This window comes from Taudactylus pleione, unplaced genomic scaffold (assembly GCF_031769625.1).
Source record: "Taudactylus pleione unplaced genomic scaffold, aTauple2 ptg000082l, whole genome shotgun sequence".
NCBI lineage: Eukaryota > Metazoa > Chordata > Amphibia > Anura > Myobatrachidae > Taudactylus > Taudactylus pleione.
The window spans coordinates 311,098-328,573 of record NW_028284484.1 but is presented as its reverse complement, the minus strand read 5'-3'; the positions used below and the strand labels follow the sequence as shown (position 1 = coordinate 328,573).

Genomic DNA, 17,476 nt, shown 5'->3' with positions numbered 1-17,476 from the left:
ATCGGTATTACAGCTACAGAATACTAGGGCCTGCTTCCTTATAATAACAGGACTCTAGAGCCTGCCCCACATGTACAAGAGTTTGCTCCACTATTAGTATAAGAGGACACAACAAGCCAGTCTCCCCATGTAATCATAACAGAGCACTAGTGGGTGCTGCAGCTGTATTATAACAAGGCACCAGAGAATGCTCCCTTGTAGAACACAATAACATTAGGACATCAGGCTCTGCTCCTATTGTGCTGTAATAAATATTATGTACCTTGGTAAGGGAGGCCTGGGGGAAGTTAGAAGAAAGCAGGGGAAATCAGGTGGTTGTATTGGAACGCACAGCCGGCAGCATTTGGATGAGATGCCGCTGGCGGTGATTGGTAGGTGAGCTGCTGCCTGCAGTGATTAGACTAGAACGCAGCCAGCAGTGACTGGATGTGATGCCGCTGACTGGTAGGTGAGATGCTGCCTATGGTGATTGGATGAGAGCGCCACTGGCGGCGTTTGGCTGCTGCGGCCGCTGTGTATGCGCCAGTCACCGCCGGTAGCATCTTTTCTCTCTCCAACTAAGCACCAACAGCTGCGATTGGCTGCTCACACAGCGTTCCTATGGGACTCAGACCTTTTTAAAAACAGAGTCCCTCACCTCCTGGATCGCGTAAAAATAAGCTATAGGGTGTATTTTGTGATCACTGCTCTGTTGCTTATTTGGGTGTTATGGTCACCAATGTAGCAATGTATATTATACATGTCCTTGTCCTGCATTGTATTTTACAGTTAGTCACTTTTTGGGTTATGTACTTTGTAAGGCGCTGCAGAACACTTGTGGCACCATATAAATAAATGATAATAATAATAATAATAGTAATACTACATGTCATAATCTACACACACAGTATACTCTAGGCTAGATTTAGGCAAAAAGTGGCCTGCCAGCTGTTGTAGAACTACACATCTCAGCATGCTCTGCCAATTTTGGTATTTGTCCAAGCTTAAACTGCTGCAAGGCATGCTGGGACGTGTAGTTCAGCAACAGCTGTAGGGCATCTTATACAAGTTACAGAATGAATGAGCCGGTTCTGTATCAGGGGTGTATCTAGGGGTCCAAGCTCCCCTGGCAAAGTAATGTACTTTCGGGGGCCCCCCCGCCCGGCATCCATTCACTGTCGGTGACCGCTACACCGCAGTTTTCAGGGACGGCACCTGCAGGCTGTTTCAGTGGGGTGCCGCGCTGGAGGGCAGGGTGCTTTTTGCCCTTTAGAAATAGGGCAGGGTGTGGCGCCCCGCTAAAACAGCCTAGCGGGAACGCTAATTTAGCTATAAACATTGGTTCTCTGAAACCGATGTTTAGGTCTTTGTTTTTAAGCCAACTCTGTACTTAAACATATAATAGACTAATAAACTTAAAATAATTCTTATACTATGTCTATCTTCCTGGAGGCAAACAGTATATATACTTCGGTTGGCGTCCCTGGCGGGTGCCATCCAGGCCAAGGGGTAGATACGCCCCTGTTCTTTATCACTGCACATTGCCTGCATTCCCAACGTATTAGTATCATGCAGGTAGTACTGAGTCATCAGCATCTAATACCAAAGCCAGCAAGCATCTTACAGCTCACATGGTGCTTGCACTCCTGGCAAATACAGGCACAATCCAAAATCTAATTTAAAATAGGACAGGAGGCTGAGAGTCAGCAGAGATAGGCAACAACCTGGAACTCTCCTGCCAGTCAGGAGCGTAGAGAGTGGGGGAGCAGGTAGAGATTACTCGGGAGTGCACGAGAGGCGTAACCACGCTTACCCTGTGATCATGTCACCAGATGAACCCTCCGCCATGCCAACCTCTATCACCCGCACACCCCCCAGCACCAAGGCCCACACAAAGTTTCAGCAGCCATGCATTCCCGTGGAACTACCTCAGCTGGTTATATTTATATAAAAACAAAGTGAAATATCTAGAAACTCATGCAGTAATAAAAAACCGACCAAAATAATTTGGGATACTGGTTCAATATGTAGACCTTGAGGGTAATTGCAGAAACAAGGGGTGCTTAGAATGAAAGGCAAGAACCAGAGTAAGTGAACGGCCTCAGTAATGTACTTAAGATAATATTTAAGCTTACTTCTAAAGGTGCCCACAAAATGGACGACTCACAAATGATGCGATGTCATCAAAGATTTCCCTTGAACTCCCGGGGCAACTCACCGGCACTCCTGGACCAACGATATCTTGCTAACTGTGCAATGTGACTAACCACCTATCGTGGGTCCTTGATGATTTCCAGTGCATCGTTAAGGAGATTGCCAGGTCTTACCTGCAGTAGGAAAGATCTGAAGATAAGCAAACGACCCGGGGGTCTGCACAGCAGACCGTTAACGTTCCTGGAAGCTGCACGTTTTTAAAGGATGTATCGTTCCAATGCATTGTTTTCATGCAAATCGTACCTAAAATCGTCCAGTGTGTGGGCACTTTAAGGAGTTCCTCTGTAACCTCCATAATACTATCACCTTACTGTGTTTACAAAAGAATTGAATTGGTGGCTGTTTGGTCACTGATTTGGTAAAGAGGTAACTTCAAATAACCAAAGAAGTAGGTAACATTCAGGTTAAATCAACTTAAATCAATGGTTTGTTTCGTGGCCTCTTGAACATTTTACCAAATTCATTGTTTTATCTTTTCGTGCCTCTGTATGACCACTGAGATATGTTAATTCTCTGCAACTCTCTCTCTCTGAATTGAATACAAATGTATCCAAAGTGCAGCTTTGTGAACTTTCCCAAGGTAAGCACAAAACCATTAGAGGTGAGGAACTAGATGGAAAGAAAAGGCAAACATTTTGTTACAGTTGCAAGAAGGCATACACTGGTCTATAAAATAAAGCAAACTGAAGATAGAACTGCCCTGTATCAGAACTGTGGCTATTTTGAGAATATAACAGTACGTTATCGGAAATCTTAACAGCAAAATATTCCAGATCAATAACCATTATATAAACTCAATATGTGAACGGCTCCTACCTGATGCATCCGGTGATCACCTGGACCAGTGGGTAAATGAGAGGCTCCAGTACCTCATTAGGGTGGATTGTACTCAGCACCCGGCACCATAGATACAGACAGTGAACGTATTGCCAATTGTATACTGACTGATAAGCTCCCTGTATGGGAAGAGATACCACATCTTATATGCAATGCTTGCTACAAATACTTCTGTCACATTCTAGCAGTTTGTTAACACATGATATGTTCAATATTACAGAATCATCAATGGAAATTGAAAGGACAGATGGAGAAAATACTGAAGACTGCCATTTTCATTGGAAAGGAGATAAAAGTAGTAAAATGAAGTAATGGTAATAAAATACACATAGCTATTGTATTAAAGGCTGCCTAACTCCCCTGGTGCAGCAAGGTCTTCAATCCTACATAACTCATCTACGTAGCAACAAATTAACCCATTGTGCAGAGGAACCGGCACACAGTAAGATCAGCATCTAATAAGCCAGCAATAGGGCAGGTTCCCCCCTTTTCCAATGTTTTGGGCCTCATTCCTCCATCTAATGAGTGAGAATCAGCAGGGGGCACTCATCAGCTTACAGATAATTGCGCACCATAGGGTAGGCTGGCAGACACTGGGGTTCTCAGCATGAAGGCATTTTCTCTATTTTTCTGCTAAAAAATATCCTATAATCATACTGTAAAGTTTGGTGATGAGGCCTCTCTCATATTTAGTTTCAATGAGTGCTGTGTTCATCATTATTATTAAAGCATATATAAAACTACAATGAAACACACTAATCCTGCATGGAGTAACCAAGGTTAGGAAGACCAACCATCTCCATGCCCCAACACTGAGCCCCTAAGAGGAGTGTGCTCCGGACTGGTCAGCCATCTTTGCCATGACATTAAAAAACCCATAGCTGTGGAAAGAGGTTACTATGACATTCTGGATTCTAAGTGGCTAGAACAGGGACTGGTTTTCTGTACCCTGCAGTTTCAGTTTGCATTAAAAAAAAATCACTTATGGGGAAAAAATAATTGGCTTATAAGAAGCTGTCTGAGCTCCTGAGCGAGAAGTCTTTGGTTGTCTCGATCCAATTAAGAGGTCTTCCGTTACACAATCCTACAGCCAGACAGGACGTAGCAAAACAAGGATAAAGTGGTACATACAAAAGTACACATATATACAATGGTATCTTTGAATATCGCAAGTCGCTTCACTTTACGCCCATCATCCTAATTGCTGGCCGTATACGTAACATTCTGACCGGCTAACTTGATCAAATTGACCAATAAACTATGTGGCGTGTCATATTATAATGACAATCTGAATTGCATTTGTTCAAATTAAGAAAAGATCCTCTTTGCCACTAATCAACCCATGTTTCAAAAGTGGGAGCCCCTGAATTAATGGGAGTCAGGATGGTAAAGTACTTCTTCCATCCCTGGACTTCCATTATTTTCCCACAGTGTGGGGGGATATTGTTTGGGGATTACAGGACCATAACACCCCACCCTTCCCCTCGTTTTCAAACATGGGAAAACTTATAAAAACTTCAGGGCGGCATATGGAGAGAATTGCATAAAAAAAAAAATAATAATAATATTCTGTGTGTAGTGAAGCACCATCATTCTTAGTGACGCCATCACACTGGCAGGGAGGCAATCGGGAAGCCGACTGCCTAAATACCGGCAGCCGGCTTCCCGACTGTCTTATCCCGGCATGGGCGAAATGCCGGGCGTCTAGATATAGACGCCCGCATTTCCCCGACGCTGGGAGACCGGCGCCCGGCATCACGATCGTACAGATGCCGGGCGCCGCGAGCGGACAGCCGCGGGGGGGAGGGTTAGGTTTAGGGCTCCCGGGGGGGACTTAGGGTTAGGCACCCCCCCGGGAGGGTTAGGGTTAGGCTAGGGGGAGGGAGGGTTAGGGTTAGTCACCCCCGTGGGGGACTTAGGGTTAGGCACCCCCCCGGGGCTTAGGTTTAGGCACCCCCCCGGGGGACTTAGGTTTAGGCAGCGGGGAAGGGGGTGGTTAGGGTTAGGCACTTAGAGGGGGGATTAGGGTTAGGCACTTGGGGGGGAAGTTAGGGTTAGGCACCCCTAAGGAGGGTTAGGGTTAGGGGGGTTAGGTTAGTGGATACTTACCTATCCACGATCGGGATTTCCAGCGCTGTCGGGCTTCCGCTGCGTCGCACTCTGCTTCTGTCGGGCTGCCGCTGACGGGAATCGAACCGCCGGCCATGCGGCTGACGGTATTTCATACCAATTCCCACTGGCACGTCTGCATCACTGCTCAGCACCCTCCTCACTCACTCCCGGACTGCTATGGATTACTGGTGAGGAGAAGTTCTTTGTTTTACAGCGCCTTGCTGTATATGCAGACTCGTCAGTCGCAGAACTGTTAAAGGACTCCAAATCCTACTGATTTCCCCGCTCGGTCATACATAACCAGTAAGAAATCTATTATAGAATGGGACTAATGTCTGCATAGGCCAAGTCCCTTGGCATCACCTCTCACCAACTGCCGGCCAGGACACAGCCCCCCATCCTTCACAGCTCTCACTGGCTACCTGCCAGAACACAGCCTCTTGCCACCTCCCCTCGCAGTCCCCTACCAGTATCATACCAAGAGTACATTTCATAGCACCATGCAGTTTTCAGAGAACTTATCAGGCACAAGGTCCAACCACACATGTGGTAAAATTATGGGCAGCTGAACTATGCGCTGATGTTTGCCAGCACATCCCAATGATTTAATTTGGTGTCCTGCAAGAAAATGTGACCTGTCCAAAGTCAAAATTACCCAAAAGATGGTCTCCCATCAAATCCCACAGAATCATGCTTTAGTGGTCAGTGCCTTTAGCCACTGGGCAAGCCCGTATACTAATGTTTAAATATATTTGTGGATATTACAAAAATGACTTATTTCGAATAAATTCTGTTTTCAGCTTTTCAAACAAGGCCATATAAGTGTATATATAAGAATTTGAGAACTTCACCAATTTAACTAGTTTTAATTACAGAAATGTTTCCCTAAAAAAAAAAAATATATATATATTGCAATTTTTTAAAAAGAAATTAAGAATACGATTTAAATATAAGCATGTTGTCTAATATAGTAAGTTGTGACTGCAAGAACAAAGTAATTAAACCTGAGTATTTGCGGAATTTCACACATATACAGACACCTCAAACAGCATAAAATATAATACCGTCATAATAAAAATTAAAATATGCACAGTCAGGGCATTCCTGCCAGTTACACAGAAGGCTAAAGGGGGACAGACTGTTAAAATACTAATTTTTATATTATAACATTTTGGAATGAACGGTTTTGTCAGTTACAACATTCATTTAAAGGGCCAGATTCAATTAGCCGAGAAAAGCCGCGGTTTGGCAAAAACGTTTGGCACAAAAATGCATATCGTGCAATCCTATTGCCGAAGTTTTCGCATGTGTGAAAAGTCCATAGACAAAATCCGGCAAACTGTTTTCACCACCTCAGAGCAAAATCCCTATTTTTGTTTAAAAATGTGGGGACTTGGTTCAGAACCCCTGTGACATTCAACCTAATGATAAATTAGGCAAAAATAATTTTTTCATTAGCTTAATTTGGCCAATAATGACATGTAAATTTTGGGGTGAAAAAAGAAAATTAAGTGTTGGAAATTGCATTTAAAGTAATGGGTTGGGTATGTTTGGGGGGCTGTATGGATGGAGCATGTGTTTTAAACATTGCAGGTGACTGCACCTGGTGTATGTTTAACATTTTTTAAAAGTGCATTTTTTTGACCCAAAAATATACTTGCACCCATTTCAATGCACCCTCAATTTAATAAACAGCTTATTATTTTTAAACACTCATGCAAAATGCATGAAACAGCCATTTGACGCAATTTAAGAACCCCAAATACTTTTATTAGGGCCACTAATACACTTATAAAATGACTACCTATTTCAGTTACCAATTTTAAGGGGTAGACGGATTTCACCAAATTCACCTGTACTTTTCGTTGGTTACTCCATGAACAGTTGCAAATGCAAATGCATTTTTGCGTCTTTTGTAAATGGATAGTGCGAGAAGTGGGAGCGTGCATAGACAAAAGACGCGAAAATATCTCACCAAAACATGTAAATTGTGCAAAAACTTCTCCAATGTTAAGTTTTCGCATCTAATTGAAGTACCCCTTAGTGTATAATTATTATTCTTGATTAATTTGAAGATCTAGCTTGATGGTATAGGCATTACCCAATGACAGACTGTAGATGGCACTATTGCTACATCCATTGATGCGGAGGGCCAGAGACGTTTGCATGCTAAAAGCAGCTGAAACGAATGGAGCATGCAACCGGTTATGTAAAAGGTTTCTTTAGAAAAGGCAGTTTTCATTTTGATCAGGACTGACACCTTTCACACTGCAAACATTCTCACTTTTCACCTCACCTTCTTTTTCAGGGTCATGGCAGTACGCAGATGGATAGCTAGCTGCCTGATGTATATAAATATGTGCTGGTATGAGGCTTGGACGTCCAGGGCGTACATTTCGGTCAGAGTGCGCTGCATGAAGTTGATCATCGGCAGGACGTTGGGAGATGTGAATTTAGAATTCTTCACATACGAGATGTACATTTTCTGGAAGAGGGAGAGGATATCCATTAGTATTGATCAGTTAAAGGCAAGCTGTCATTAATGTTCACCAATACACACAGATTATCAAAGGTTAACGTACAGTTGTGTCCTCGTACACTATCGCTGCTGTCGCTCCATACAGTCCTCGTCTCAGTCACAAATGGATGCGGCAAACCCTTTCACGACACTGCACTAATTAAACTGAAATGCGACACTTGTATATCTGTGTGTGACAGAGTCTGAAGTTGTATACAATGTGCAACGATGAAGCGGCCGCTAGTTTTTCCCACGCCAAGGTCCATTCTACTTCGTATATAGACTGTCGCACACAGATAGAAAAGTGTTACATTAATCAGCGCAGTCTCATGAAGCAGTTTGCTGCATCAGTTTGCATCACAGACCCATTTTTCAGCAAATAAGACACACGGCATTGGCCAAGTCACACGGAACCTGGCATCTCACTCATGCCAGGCATCCCGAGCTGCATGGTGTATTGAGGCTAGGTTTATGACGACCTGCATGAGTTTTGTGGTATGACAGACCACAGGAGCTCCTTTTTGTAGGTCTACAACTTTTATTTTTTTCTTATTTTAGAAAATACTTTGATCTGTCCTTTGGTGTCCAGCCCTGCAAGCTTCGATTATGCCTAATATTTACCAAAGAACAACTATGGGGAGGGGATTCAATTGTTTTATCACTGTGTTTTTATCAGTGATAAACATGTGTTTAGGTGTGATAAAATTTAGTCGCTATTCAATTGAACAGTTTTTGGTCATGATAATTGTGATTTATCACGCCTAAATTTCAGCCTCTGTAACATGGCCAGGGCTATTCAATTGTTGGAAATTAGGCGAGATAAAAAATATTGGTCGACCTATTTTTCACTTTATCACCTGTCATTCCTCACCACCCCTAAGGGTTCGGAGTTTTTAATAAAAAGTATTTTTTTATTTATATTTAACTGGTAGGTAATGGTCAAGGGTTATCAATTATTCGTCAAATATTTCAATAAAATCCTTTTTTTTTTGCTCCTTTCATCCCCTTCTTTTGAAGGTTTCTTACAAGAAACTGCAGCTTTGAGGAGGGTTGCGGACAGACCCCAACTGCTTGGGGACACAATTTTATTAATTTTTTTTTTTTTTTGGGGGGGGGGGGGGGGGGTTGCAAATAATATTCAGATAAAGAAGATTCCTGTAGCTTAAAATACCGGCGCTGGTTACCAAAGGTAAGTATCAGGGTTTGGGGGGGAAGGTTAGGGGTTACATTATATAATATATACATATACACACACATATATGCCCCTCTTCTAGCACACTGGTGCACCATGATCTATAGGGGGCCGCAAATCCACCCCACACTCCTATCAGCTTGCCTCCCCTCCTAGCCGCAGTGGAGCATGGAACCCTCCTCCTCCGGGATCTTCTGCTCCACGAGGTGCTGCCAGCAGCAGCTCCATGGCCCCGGCCCTTCGCCGCTCTCAATGGACATCACGGGCGGCAGGTGGATAGGCCCCGCTGTCAGTCATAAGAGAGCATGGCCAGGACACCTGGGCCAATGGGGAGGCTCCGCTGGCAGGTGGGCATGGAGGCAGGGGGAGCGGCAACACAGCAGCGCGTCCACATGCAGGGAAGAGACAGTCTGGACGGGAAGAAGCGCACATCGCAGCCCACCAATTCTACACGCCCACATAAAAACAATTAAACCAGGACCTGACCAGCCGGATAATTAGCCGCAATGTTGGCGAAGAACACAGGGTGCAGAAATAAGACGCCCTGACACAAACAAATGAATTCCTCCCTTGTTATCTAGAGAATATATAGGTTGGCCAACCTGAAAACATTCGCTGTAGGCCATGTTTTGTCCATCACCGTCCTCTGGGTGATCGAAGTAAAATTCTTCTGCCCCCTTTACACATAAAACTCTGACTTATGAAGAACTTTGTAAAGAGGAAGAACAAAGATGGAGAAGCTTTAAAGTACTGGAGAGCAAAATTTCTACTTCTGAGTGATGCTAAAGTTTAGGAAGGGATCCTTGTTGGGCTGCAAATTCATCAACTTCTTAAGGATGACAACTGCGACAAAGTCCTCCAGGTTAATGAGAAAGTGACTTGGGAAGCCTTTAAAAGGTGTTGTGCATGGCTTCTAGGGTAACAGAAGAGCTGGAAACTATGTGAAGATCGTGAACAATCACTAGAAAAGTATCATCTGCAACATCTCTCAATATCCACTTTCGACTCACATCTGCACTTCTTCCCTGGCAAGTGCGGTGCAGTGAGTGACGAGCACAGAGAGCGATTCCACCAAGACATTTCAGCAATGGAAGGAAGATATCAGGGTAGGTGGGCCGCTTCTATGAGTGCTGACTACTGTAGGACAGTGACAAGAGTTGCCCAAGAAGACGAGTGCAAGCGACAAGCAAAAAGAAAGTGCTCTCATGCATAGGTCATTATTTGAGATCGTAGTTTTCATTGCTGTATTTTTCGTTTTGTGTTCTTATTTGCGATTGATTGAATTGATACAACATATTTATGTTGTATCAAGAAAATATCAGATTTTAAAATTGCTTTTCACTGACTAGATTACCTATGTAGATATAGCGCAAATAGTGTAGCTCAAAAACTTGAAACATTATAGTACGACTACATTTAGAAAGGAAACAAATGAAAAGTATTTCTTGTACAGTGTAATTAACCACAAAGTGTAGTGTAAATCACAAAGAAACATTATGATCCCTAGAAAAATTAGAGTTATGGTAGACTTACTTAGATAACTCCTTTTCTTCAAGGTCAATTGGGGTCCACAGGGATACCATAGGGATCCACAGGGATACCATGGGAGGGATATTATGGTTGGAAGACCAGGCACCAAACAGTTAAAGCTTCTGCTCCCAGAATGCCCTGGGTCATTCCCCATATATATCCCACCCATAGCCATAGGACTTCAGTTTAGGTAACAAGCCTCAAGGCAGGAGAAGGAAAGAGGAGAAGGAAGAACCATCGTACACCAAAAACACTAACATAAGATGAGGGAATCTGCGACCGAAAGAATATAACCCAGTGAAGGCAGGTGCGTCAGGGTGAGTGCCCTGTGGACCTCGAAGAAAAGGAGTTATCTAGGCAAGCATACCATAACTCTAATTTTCTTCTTCTTCAGGGTCCACAAGGATACCATGGGGGATGTCCTAAAGCAGTTGCCCTAGGGTGGGAGTCGCTCCTGAGCAGAAATGAGAACTCGCCACCCAATGGAAGCATCCTAAGAGGAAAAAGTATCAAAAGGCACAGAACCCAAGAAAAGTGTGGACAGAAGACCATGTGGCTGCCTTACACAACTGTTCAGCGGAGGCACCACGACTAAATGCCCACGATGGCCCTACAGACTGAGAAAAATGTGCTGTCACCGTGCTTGGGACAGGGAGATCAGCCTGTGCGTACACCTGAGAGATAGTCATGCGTAGCCATCTCACCAGAGTCTGCTTATTAGCTGGCCATCCTCGTTTGTGAAAACCATAAAAATAGAGCATCTGATTTTCTAACAGAGTTTGTACGCTCCACATAAATACGGAGAGCACGAACTACATCCAGGGAGGCTTCATCTACAGAAAGGTCTGGAGCCTGAAAAGCTGGAACAATTTCTTCATTCACATGAAAACGGGACACTACCTTAGGAAGGTAACCCTCCCTTGTACGAAGAACAGCTGTATCCTGGTGAAATATCAAAATTGTGGAGCAAAAAGAGCGCTGCCAAATCAGAGACTCTGCGAGCAGAAGAAATAGCAAGAAAAAAAAAAAGTGTCTTTGCTGTCAACCAATTTAAATGCACAGAGTGAAAAGGTTCAAATGGGGACGTTTGTAGTCCCTTAAGAACCAAAAGACAAATCCCACGGTGCTACCGGTGGAACAAAACTTCTTGGAAAAAAAAACCTAACATCTGGTAATGAAGCAATCTTCTTCTGAAACCAGACTGACCATGCATAAACCTGCATTCTCAAAGTGGCCAGGCGTAGACCTTTGTCTAATCCCGCCTGAAAAAGCCATTACCCTGGAAATCCTGAATATCTTAAGCTGGCCATACACTAGTAGGACCAGCATAAGGTAAGATTAATTTTACGATTTCCCTTGAACTCCCTGGCAGTCCCGGCCACAAGATGTACATACGATCGATCTGCATTTTAGGATGGAAAGTCATTGAAAGAACACACACTTCTTCAAAATGTCACTGAAATGACGCCGGTCTGATGCACCATGCATCACATGCACAAATACATGGCATGATCTGCATATGGTAACAATAGATATGATGGGCTGCACATATCATACGATACGTTTTAAGAGACACATTGGGCACATGGATGAACCTGTAGAGATTTCAGATTCAGAATAGAACGATGAGACCCATTTATCTTCTGAATCATAAACAAATCTGAGTAATAACTCCTTCCTTGTTAGCTAAAGGAATCCGGGATTATCACCCGAATTGCCTTGATAGGATCTGATGGGGGAGTTGTGCAAAAAACCTTCTGGGGAGTAACCCTTTAGGAAGGTATCATATAAGAATCCCTAGTAGGGGGATTTCCCACCAAAGGCACTCTCCCTGTTAAAGATGGTAAAAGATACTAGTCTTTTTGGAATCTGAAACAGTTTACTTGGAGTGTTCCAAGCTTCCCCCATAAGCTCAGTGAGCTGTTCAGATTAAGGAATCCAGCCTGAATCACCTTCTGGTGTCTGAACACCAGGTTTACTAGGCTTTATTTGCTGGTACTTCATCTTTTATAATGAGGATTGAATTAACTGCCCTTGATATAGAGCAGTGTTGGCTAACCCTGACACTCCAGCTGTTGTGGAACTATATATCCCAGCATGCCCTGCCACAGTTTTAGCATGCCCCAATAGCAAAACTGTAGCAGTGCATGCTGGGTTATGTAGTTCCATAACAGCTGGAGTGTCAAGGTTAGCCAACACTGATATAGAGGAACATCCACTGATGACCTCTCCGAGATAGGCCCAGAGGGAGAAACTTGTGTATCCTCTGCCTCCTATATTAGAATCTGAAAGCAGGGTAGACAGAGGATGGTGCAGTTCATCTATATGCTTAGACAGCTGATGCCTTATTCACCTGTAACATCTGCAGATACTGTAGGTAGATGCTAAAAGCCAGATTCTGGACTGAGTGGACATAACCCTCCATCCAGGAAGGATGTAAGGGAAGAGGAAACATAGCAGGCTGTAATCATTGTTGGTAATCCAAAGTGGGAGGCAGTGTGGGGGCTGATAACTGTCATCACTTGAGACCAAGAGGACATTCAAGGTGACCCCTGAACAGGTGCTGGCGAGGTGGACTGTTGTGGTGTATAACAATCCACACACAGTCCATCCTGTATGAAATCCTGAGAGACCAACTGCACCGGATTTACATGAAACCAGTACAGGGACAATAGTCTCCTGTGTACCCTTGTCCTCAGACATGGGAAACACTTGCAAGAAACCTACAACCAGTGTAGGGTTAAAATGCAATGTGACCCTTTTCACAGATTAAAATAAATGTGAAGTACTCTCTAACCACTATACAGCAGGTAGTTAGGGGTTAGGAAAAAAAAAAGAAAAAAACTTTATTGTTTTCCCAGTGTTAGCTTAAGTCACATAAAATGCATATACAGGTTGAGTCTCCCATATCCGAAATGCTTGGGACCAAGGTTATTTTGGATATCGGAATATTCCGTATTTTGGAATAATTGCATACCATAATGAGATATCTTAGGAATAGGGCCCAAATCTAAACACAGAATGCATTTATGATTCATATACACCGTGTATACACAGCCTGAAGGTAATTTTATACAATATTTTCAATAATTTTGTGGCTCAAACAAAGTTTGTGTAGATACATGAAATTTATTCATATGTCATATACACTTTATACACACAGTCTATAGGTCATTTTATACTTTATTTTTAATAATTTGTGCTTTAAAGAAAGTTTGTGTACATTGAGCCATCAAAAATCAAAGGTTTCAATATCTCAGTCATGCTAAAAATATTCCGTATTTTGGAATATTCCGTATTTCGGAATATTTGGATATGGGAGACTCAACCTGTAATATATTTGCAAAAGGGCATTAAAAACAACTACCTAAACACATAAGTTCGGTAGGACCTACATATGCATATAAATATATTTGCATATGGGCACTAAATCGCAATCACATAAGTGCAATGCATACAAATACTTACAAATCAGCACTGAGTCAACTTATAAAAGCAAAAAAGTTGGTAGGATTCCAGGGCTCTATACCTTGGTCCTAGGAGAAAGGTATACTCGGAGAGCGAGACCAAATCTCCCCTCACCAAACATTTCCATGATCAATTGCAGCTGAGCGTCTGCAATTAGTTAGGAGAAAGGGGGATGGGCAGCTCAGTCTTCACAAGTAAATGTGAAGTGCAATTTAACCCCTATACATCCTGGTAGTTGAGGGTCAAATTGAGCAATAGCAGTGATAGTTATAACTGACAGTCATAAATAAAAACTGCCTGAACTTCTGTTTCCTTTTACGCTTAGCATATATACATATAAAAGGTAACAATGCAATGTGACCACCTTCACAAAATATCTTAATGAATGAAAGAGGATGGAGAGAAAACAGTGATAGTTATAACTGACAGACAGAAATGAAAGACAGTCACATACAATGCATATGTAATACAATTACAATTGGCTCTAAATCAACTACAGAAACGCAAAGAAATGTTAGGACATAGAGCACCGTATACCTTAACCAAGGGAGAGGTATACAGGGAGACTGACCCAGACCCTCCTGAGACCAACAGCCACAGGGCACACCGAGCATGAACCGTGAGCATCTCATATACACGTGGAGGGTAGGTGGAGCAACCCAGAGGCGTGAAACCCTTCGTAGGGACTGCGTCTCTGACACCAGAAGCAAGGACTGCCACGCATGATTCCTCATAAGTGAGAAACCGCCTTACCTGACATCTCCGAGGATCCAGTCAAGTCTAGGTCGCAGCGTTGCAGCTAGCTAAGCTCAGCCGCGACCCACCAAAATCACCAGCACATTTACCGATGTTAAAGCCCGGCGGAGGTAGATGGAGTTGCAGTACGTGCGTCTTATTTCAGACACTTGGTACTGCCAACTCAGAAAACAAAAGAATATAAAACATAAAATAAAAGCTTAGGACTGCTCTGAGCAGTCCCTGTTACAAAGTTGCATCTTGATCCTGCCGCACCAAACGAACTACTGAAGTCCCATGGCTAGGGGCAGGTTATATATGGAGAAGGACCCGGGGCATTCTGGGAGCAGAAGCTTTAATGGTATGGTGCCTGGTCTTCCAACCATAGTATCCCCCACCCCCCATGGTATCCCTGTTCATCTCTATGGACCCCAAAGAAGAAGAACACTATTCATAATTTCATAGTTATTCCCCCAATTAATGATGGTGATATTCCTATTGCTGGCTGAAGACCTAAACCCCAGCAAGAAGATATCTTGATTAAAAGGGCTGAATGTCCACAAACCAACACATAAGACACGCAAAGCACAAACAAATAATAGACCAATAATAACTTCAGGCATTCGCATAAATTGGGACAAATCTGTTGTATTTCCGCTTTTTCCTGATACTCCTCAACCACCTGCATACGATTTCAATCTTAGATGGTGTACATAATTTAAGTATCTTGGCGTACAGATTTCACGTTCTCCAACTGACTTCATTCATTTAAATCTTACCCCCAAATTGCCTTTTTTAGTCAATTTTTATAAATATATATATATATATATATATATATATATATATATATCAAAACTCCCCTGTGTATATTCCCATATGCCAGTTTAAAGTAATTTCTAGTTACATTACTTACTTTATTTAGGGAAATAAAAGACTGTGTATAGCTTATAAAACCCGTTGTCGGCCTCGAGGGGTGGGTGGCCCAGCACTACCTGGTCTACACCTCTATTAAAAACAACAGACGGTGCGCTTACCCAGTACATCTATATGTAGACGTTTATATAGGCTGAATCATCTCTTGTCCGGCACACGCCTGCACGGCTGGTTCAGTGTCGGATACCGCTTCCGGCTATTTTGCCTGTTACATTCAGCATACTCCACAGGTGCCCATACGGAGGCTGAAATATTTACTGGCCACTGGCGGACCTGGGGACTTCTTACAGCTACGTGGACACTGTCCATAGCAATTGGAGGTACATTCCTTACCTGCCTGGTTGAAACATCGTGGTGACTGGATGACAGACCCCAGTTGATGACCGGTGAATGTCTTTATACAAACCATAACGGTGAGCACCTCAGTACAATTAAAGACTTGTCTTTACAAGCAACATATCATACAATATTAATGTTGTATTACGATTAACATCAACAATTGAAAGGATACACATCACTTTGCTCTGGATTCCACTGAGACTTCCTGTATTGTATCCATGTGAGCATACTTTGAGACATTATAGGAGTGTAACCATATTGGATGTCCAGTGAATTACATACAGTCAGGTCCATAAATATTGGGACATTGACAGAATTTTCATATTTTGTCCTCTATTCACCACCACAATGGCTTTGAAATGAAACAAACAAGATGTGATTTAACTGAAGACTTTCAGATTTAATTTGAGGGTAATTACATCCAAATCAGGTGAACGGTGTAGGAATTACAACAGTTTCTATATGTGCCTCCCACTTTTTAAGGGGCCAAAAGTAATGGGACAAACTAAACAATCCTAAATCTAACTTTCACTTTTTAATACTTTGTTGCAAATTCTTTGCAGGCAATTACAGCCTGAAGTCTGGAACGCATAGACATCACCAGACGCTGGGTTTCATCCCTGGTGATGCTCTGCCAGGCCTCTACTGCAAAGGTCTTCAGTTCCTGCTTGTTCTTGGGGCATTTTCCCTTCAGTTTTGTCTTCATCAAGTGAAATGCATGCTCAATCGGATTCAGGTCAGGGGATTGACTTGGCCATTGCATAACATTCCACTTTTTAGCCTTAAAAAAACTCTTTGGTTGCTTTTGCAGTATGCTTCGGGTCATTGTCCATCTGCACTGTGAAGCACTGTCCAATGAGTTCTGAAGCATTTGACTGAATACGAGCATATAATATTGCCCGAAACACTTCAGAATTCATTCTGCTGCTTTTGTCAGCAGTCACATCATCAATAAATACAAGGGAACCAGTTCCATTGGCAGCCATACATGCCCACGCCATGACACTACCACCACCATGCTTCACTGATGAGGTGGTATGTTTTGGATCATGAGCAGTTCCTTTCCTTCTCTTCTCTTCCCATCACTCTGGTACAAGTTGAGCTTTGTCTCATCTGTCAATAGAATGTTGTTCTAGAACTGTAATGGCTTTTCTAGATGTTGTTTAGCAAACTCTAATCTGGTCTTCCTGTTTTGTGGCTCACCAATGGTTTGCATCTTGTGGTGAACCCTCTATATTCACTCTTGTGAAGTCTTCTCTTGAGTGTTGACTTTGAATCATATACATCTACCTCCTGGAGAGTGTTCTTCATTTGGCCAACTGTTGTGAAGGGGTTTTTCTTCACCAGGGAAATAATTATTTTGTCATCCACCACAGTTGTTTTCCGTGGTCTTCCGGATCTTTTGGTGTTGCTGAGCTCTCCGGTGCGTTCTTTCTTTTTAAGAATGTTCAAAACAGTTGATTTGGCCACACCTAATGTTTTTGTTATCTCTCTGATGGGTTTGTTTTGATTTTTCAGCCTAATGATTGCTTACTTCACTGATAGTGACAGCTCTTTGGATCTCATATTGAGAGTTGACAGCAACTGATTCCAAATGCAAATGTCACACCTAGAATCAA

At 42.8% G+C, this 17,476-nt stretch overlaps 1 protein-coding gene across 1 annotated transcript in view; it reads right to left on the bottom strand.

Moving 5' to 3' along the window:
* The window catches only part of NOC2L (NOC2 like nucleolar associated transcriptional repressor), a 117,762-nt gene that overhangs the window by 63,663 nt on the left and 36,623 nt on the right, over positions 1 to 17,476 (bottom strand). The window contains exons 10-11 of the mRNA XM_088468159.1: positions 7,439 to 7,627; positions 3,010 to 3,149 (exon numbers count right to left, since the gene is read on the bottom strand). Of these exons, the coding sequence (XP_088324285.1) occupies positions 3,010 to 3,149; positions 7,439 to 7,627 (329 nt within the window). The remainder of the gene's footprint in view (positions 1 to 3,009; positions 3,150 to 7,438; positions 7,628 to 17,476) is intronic.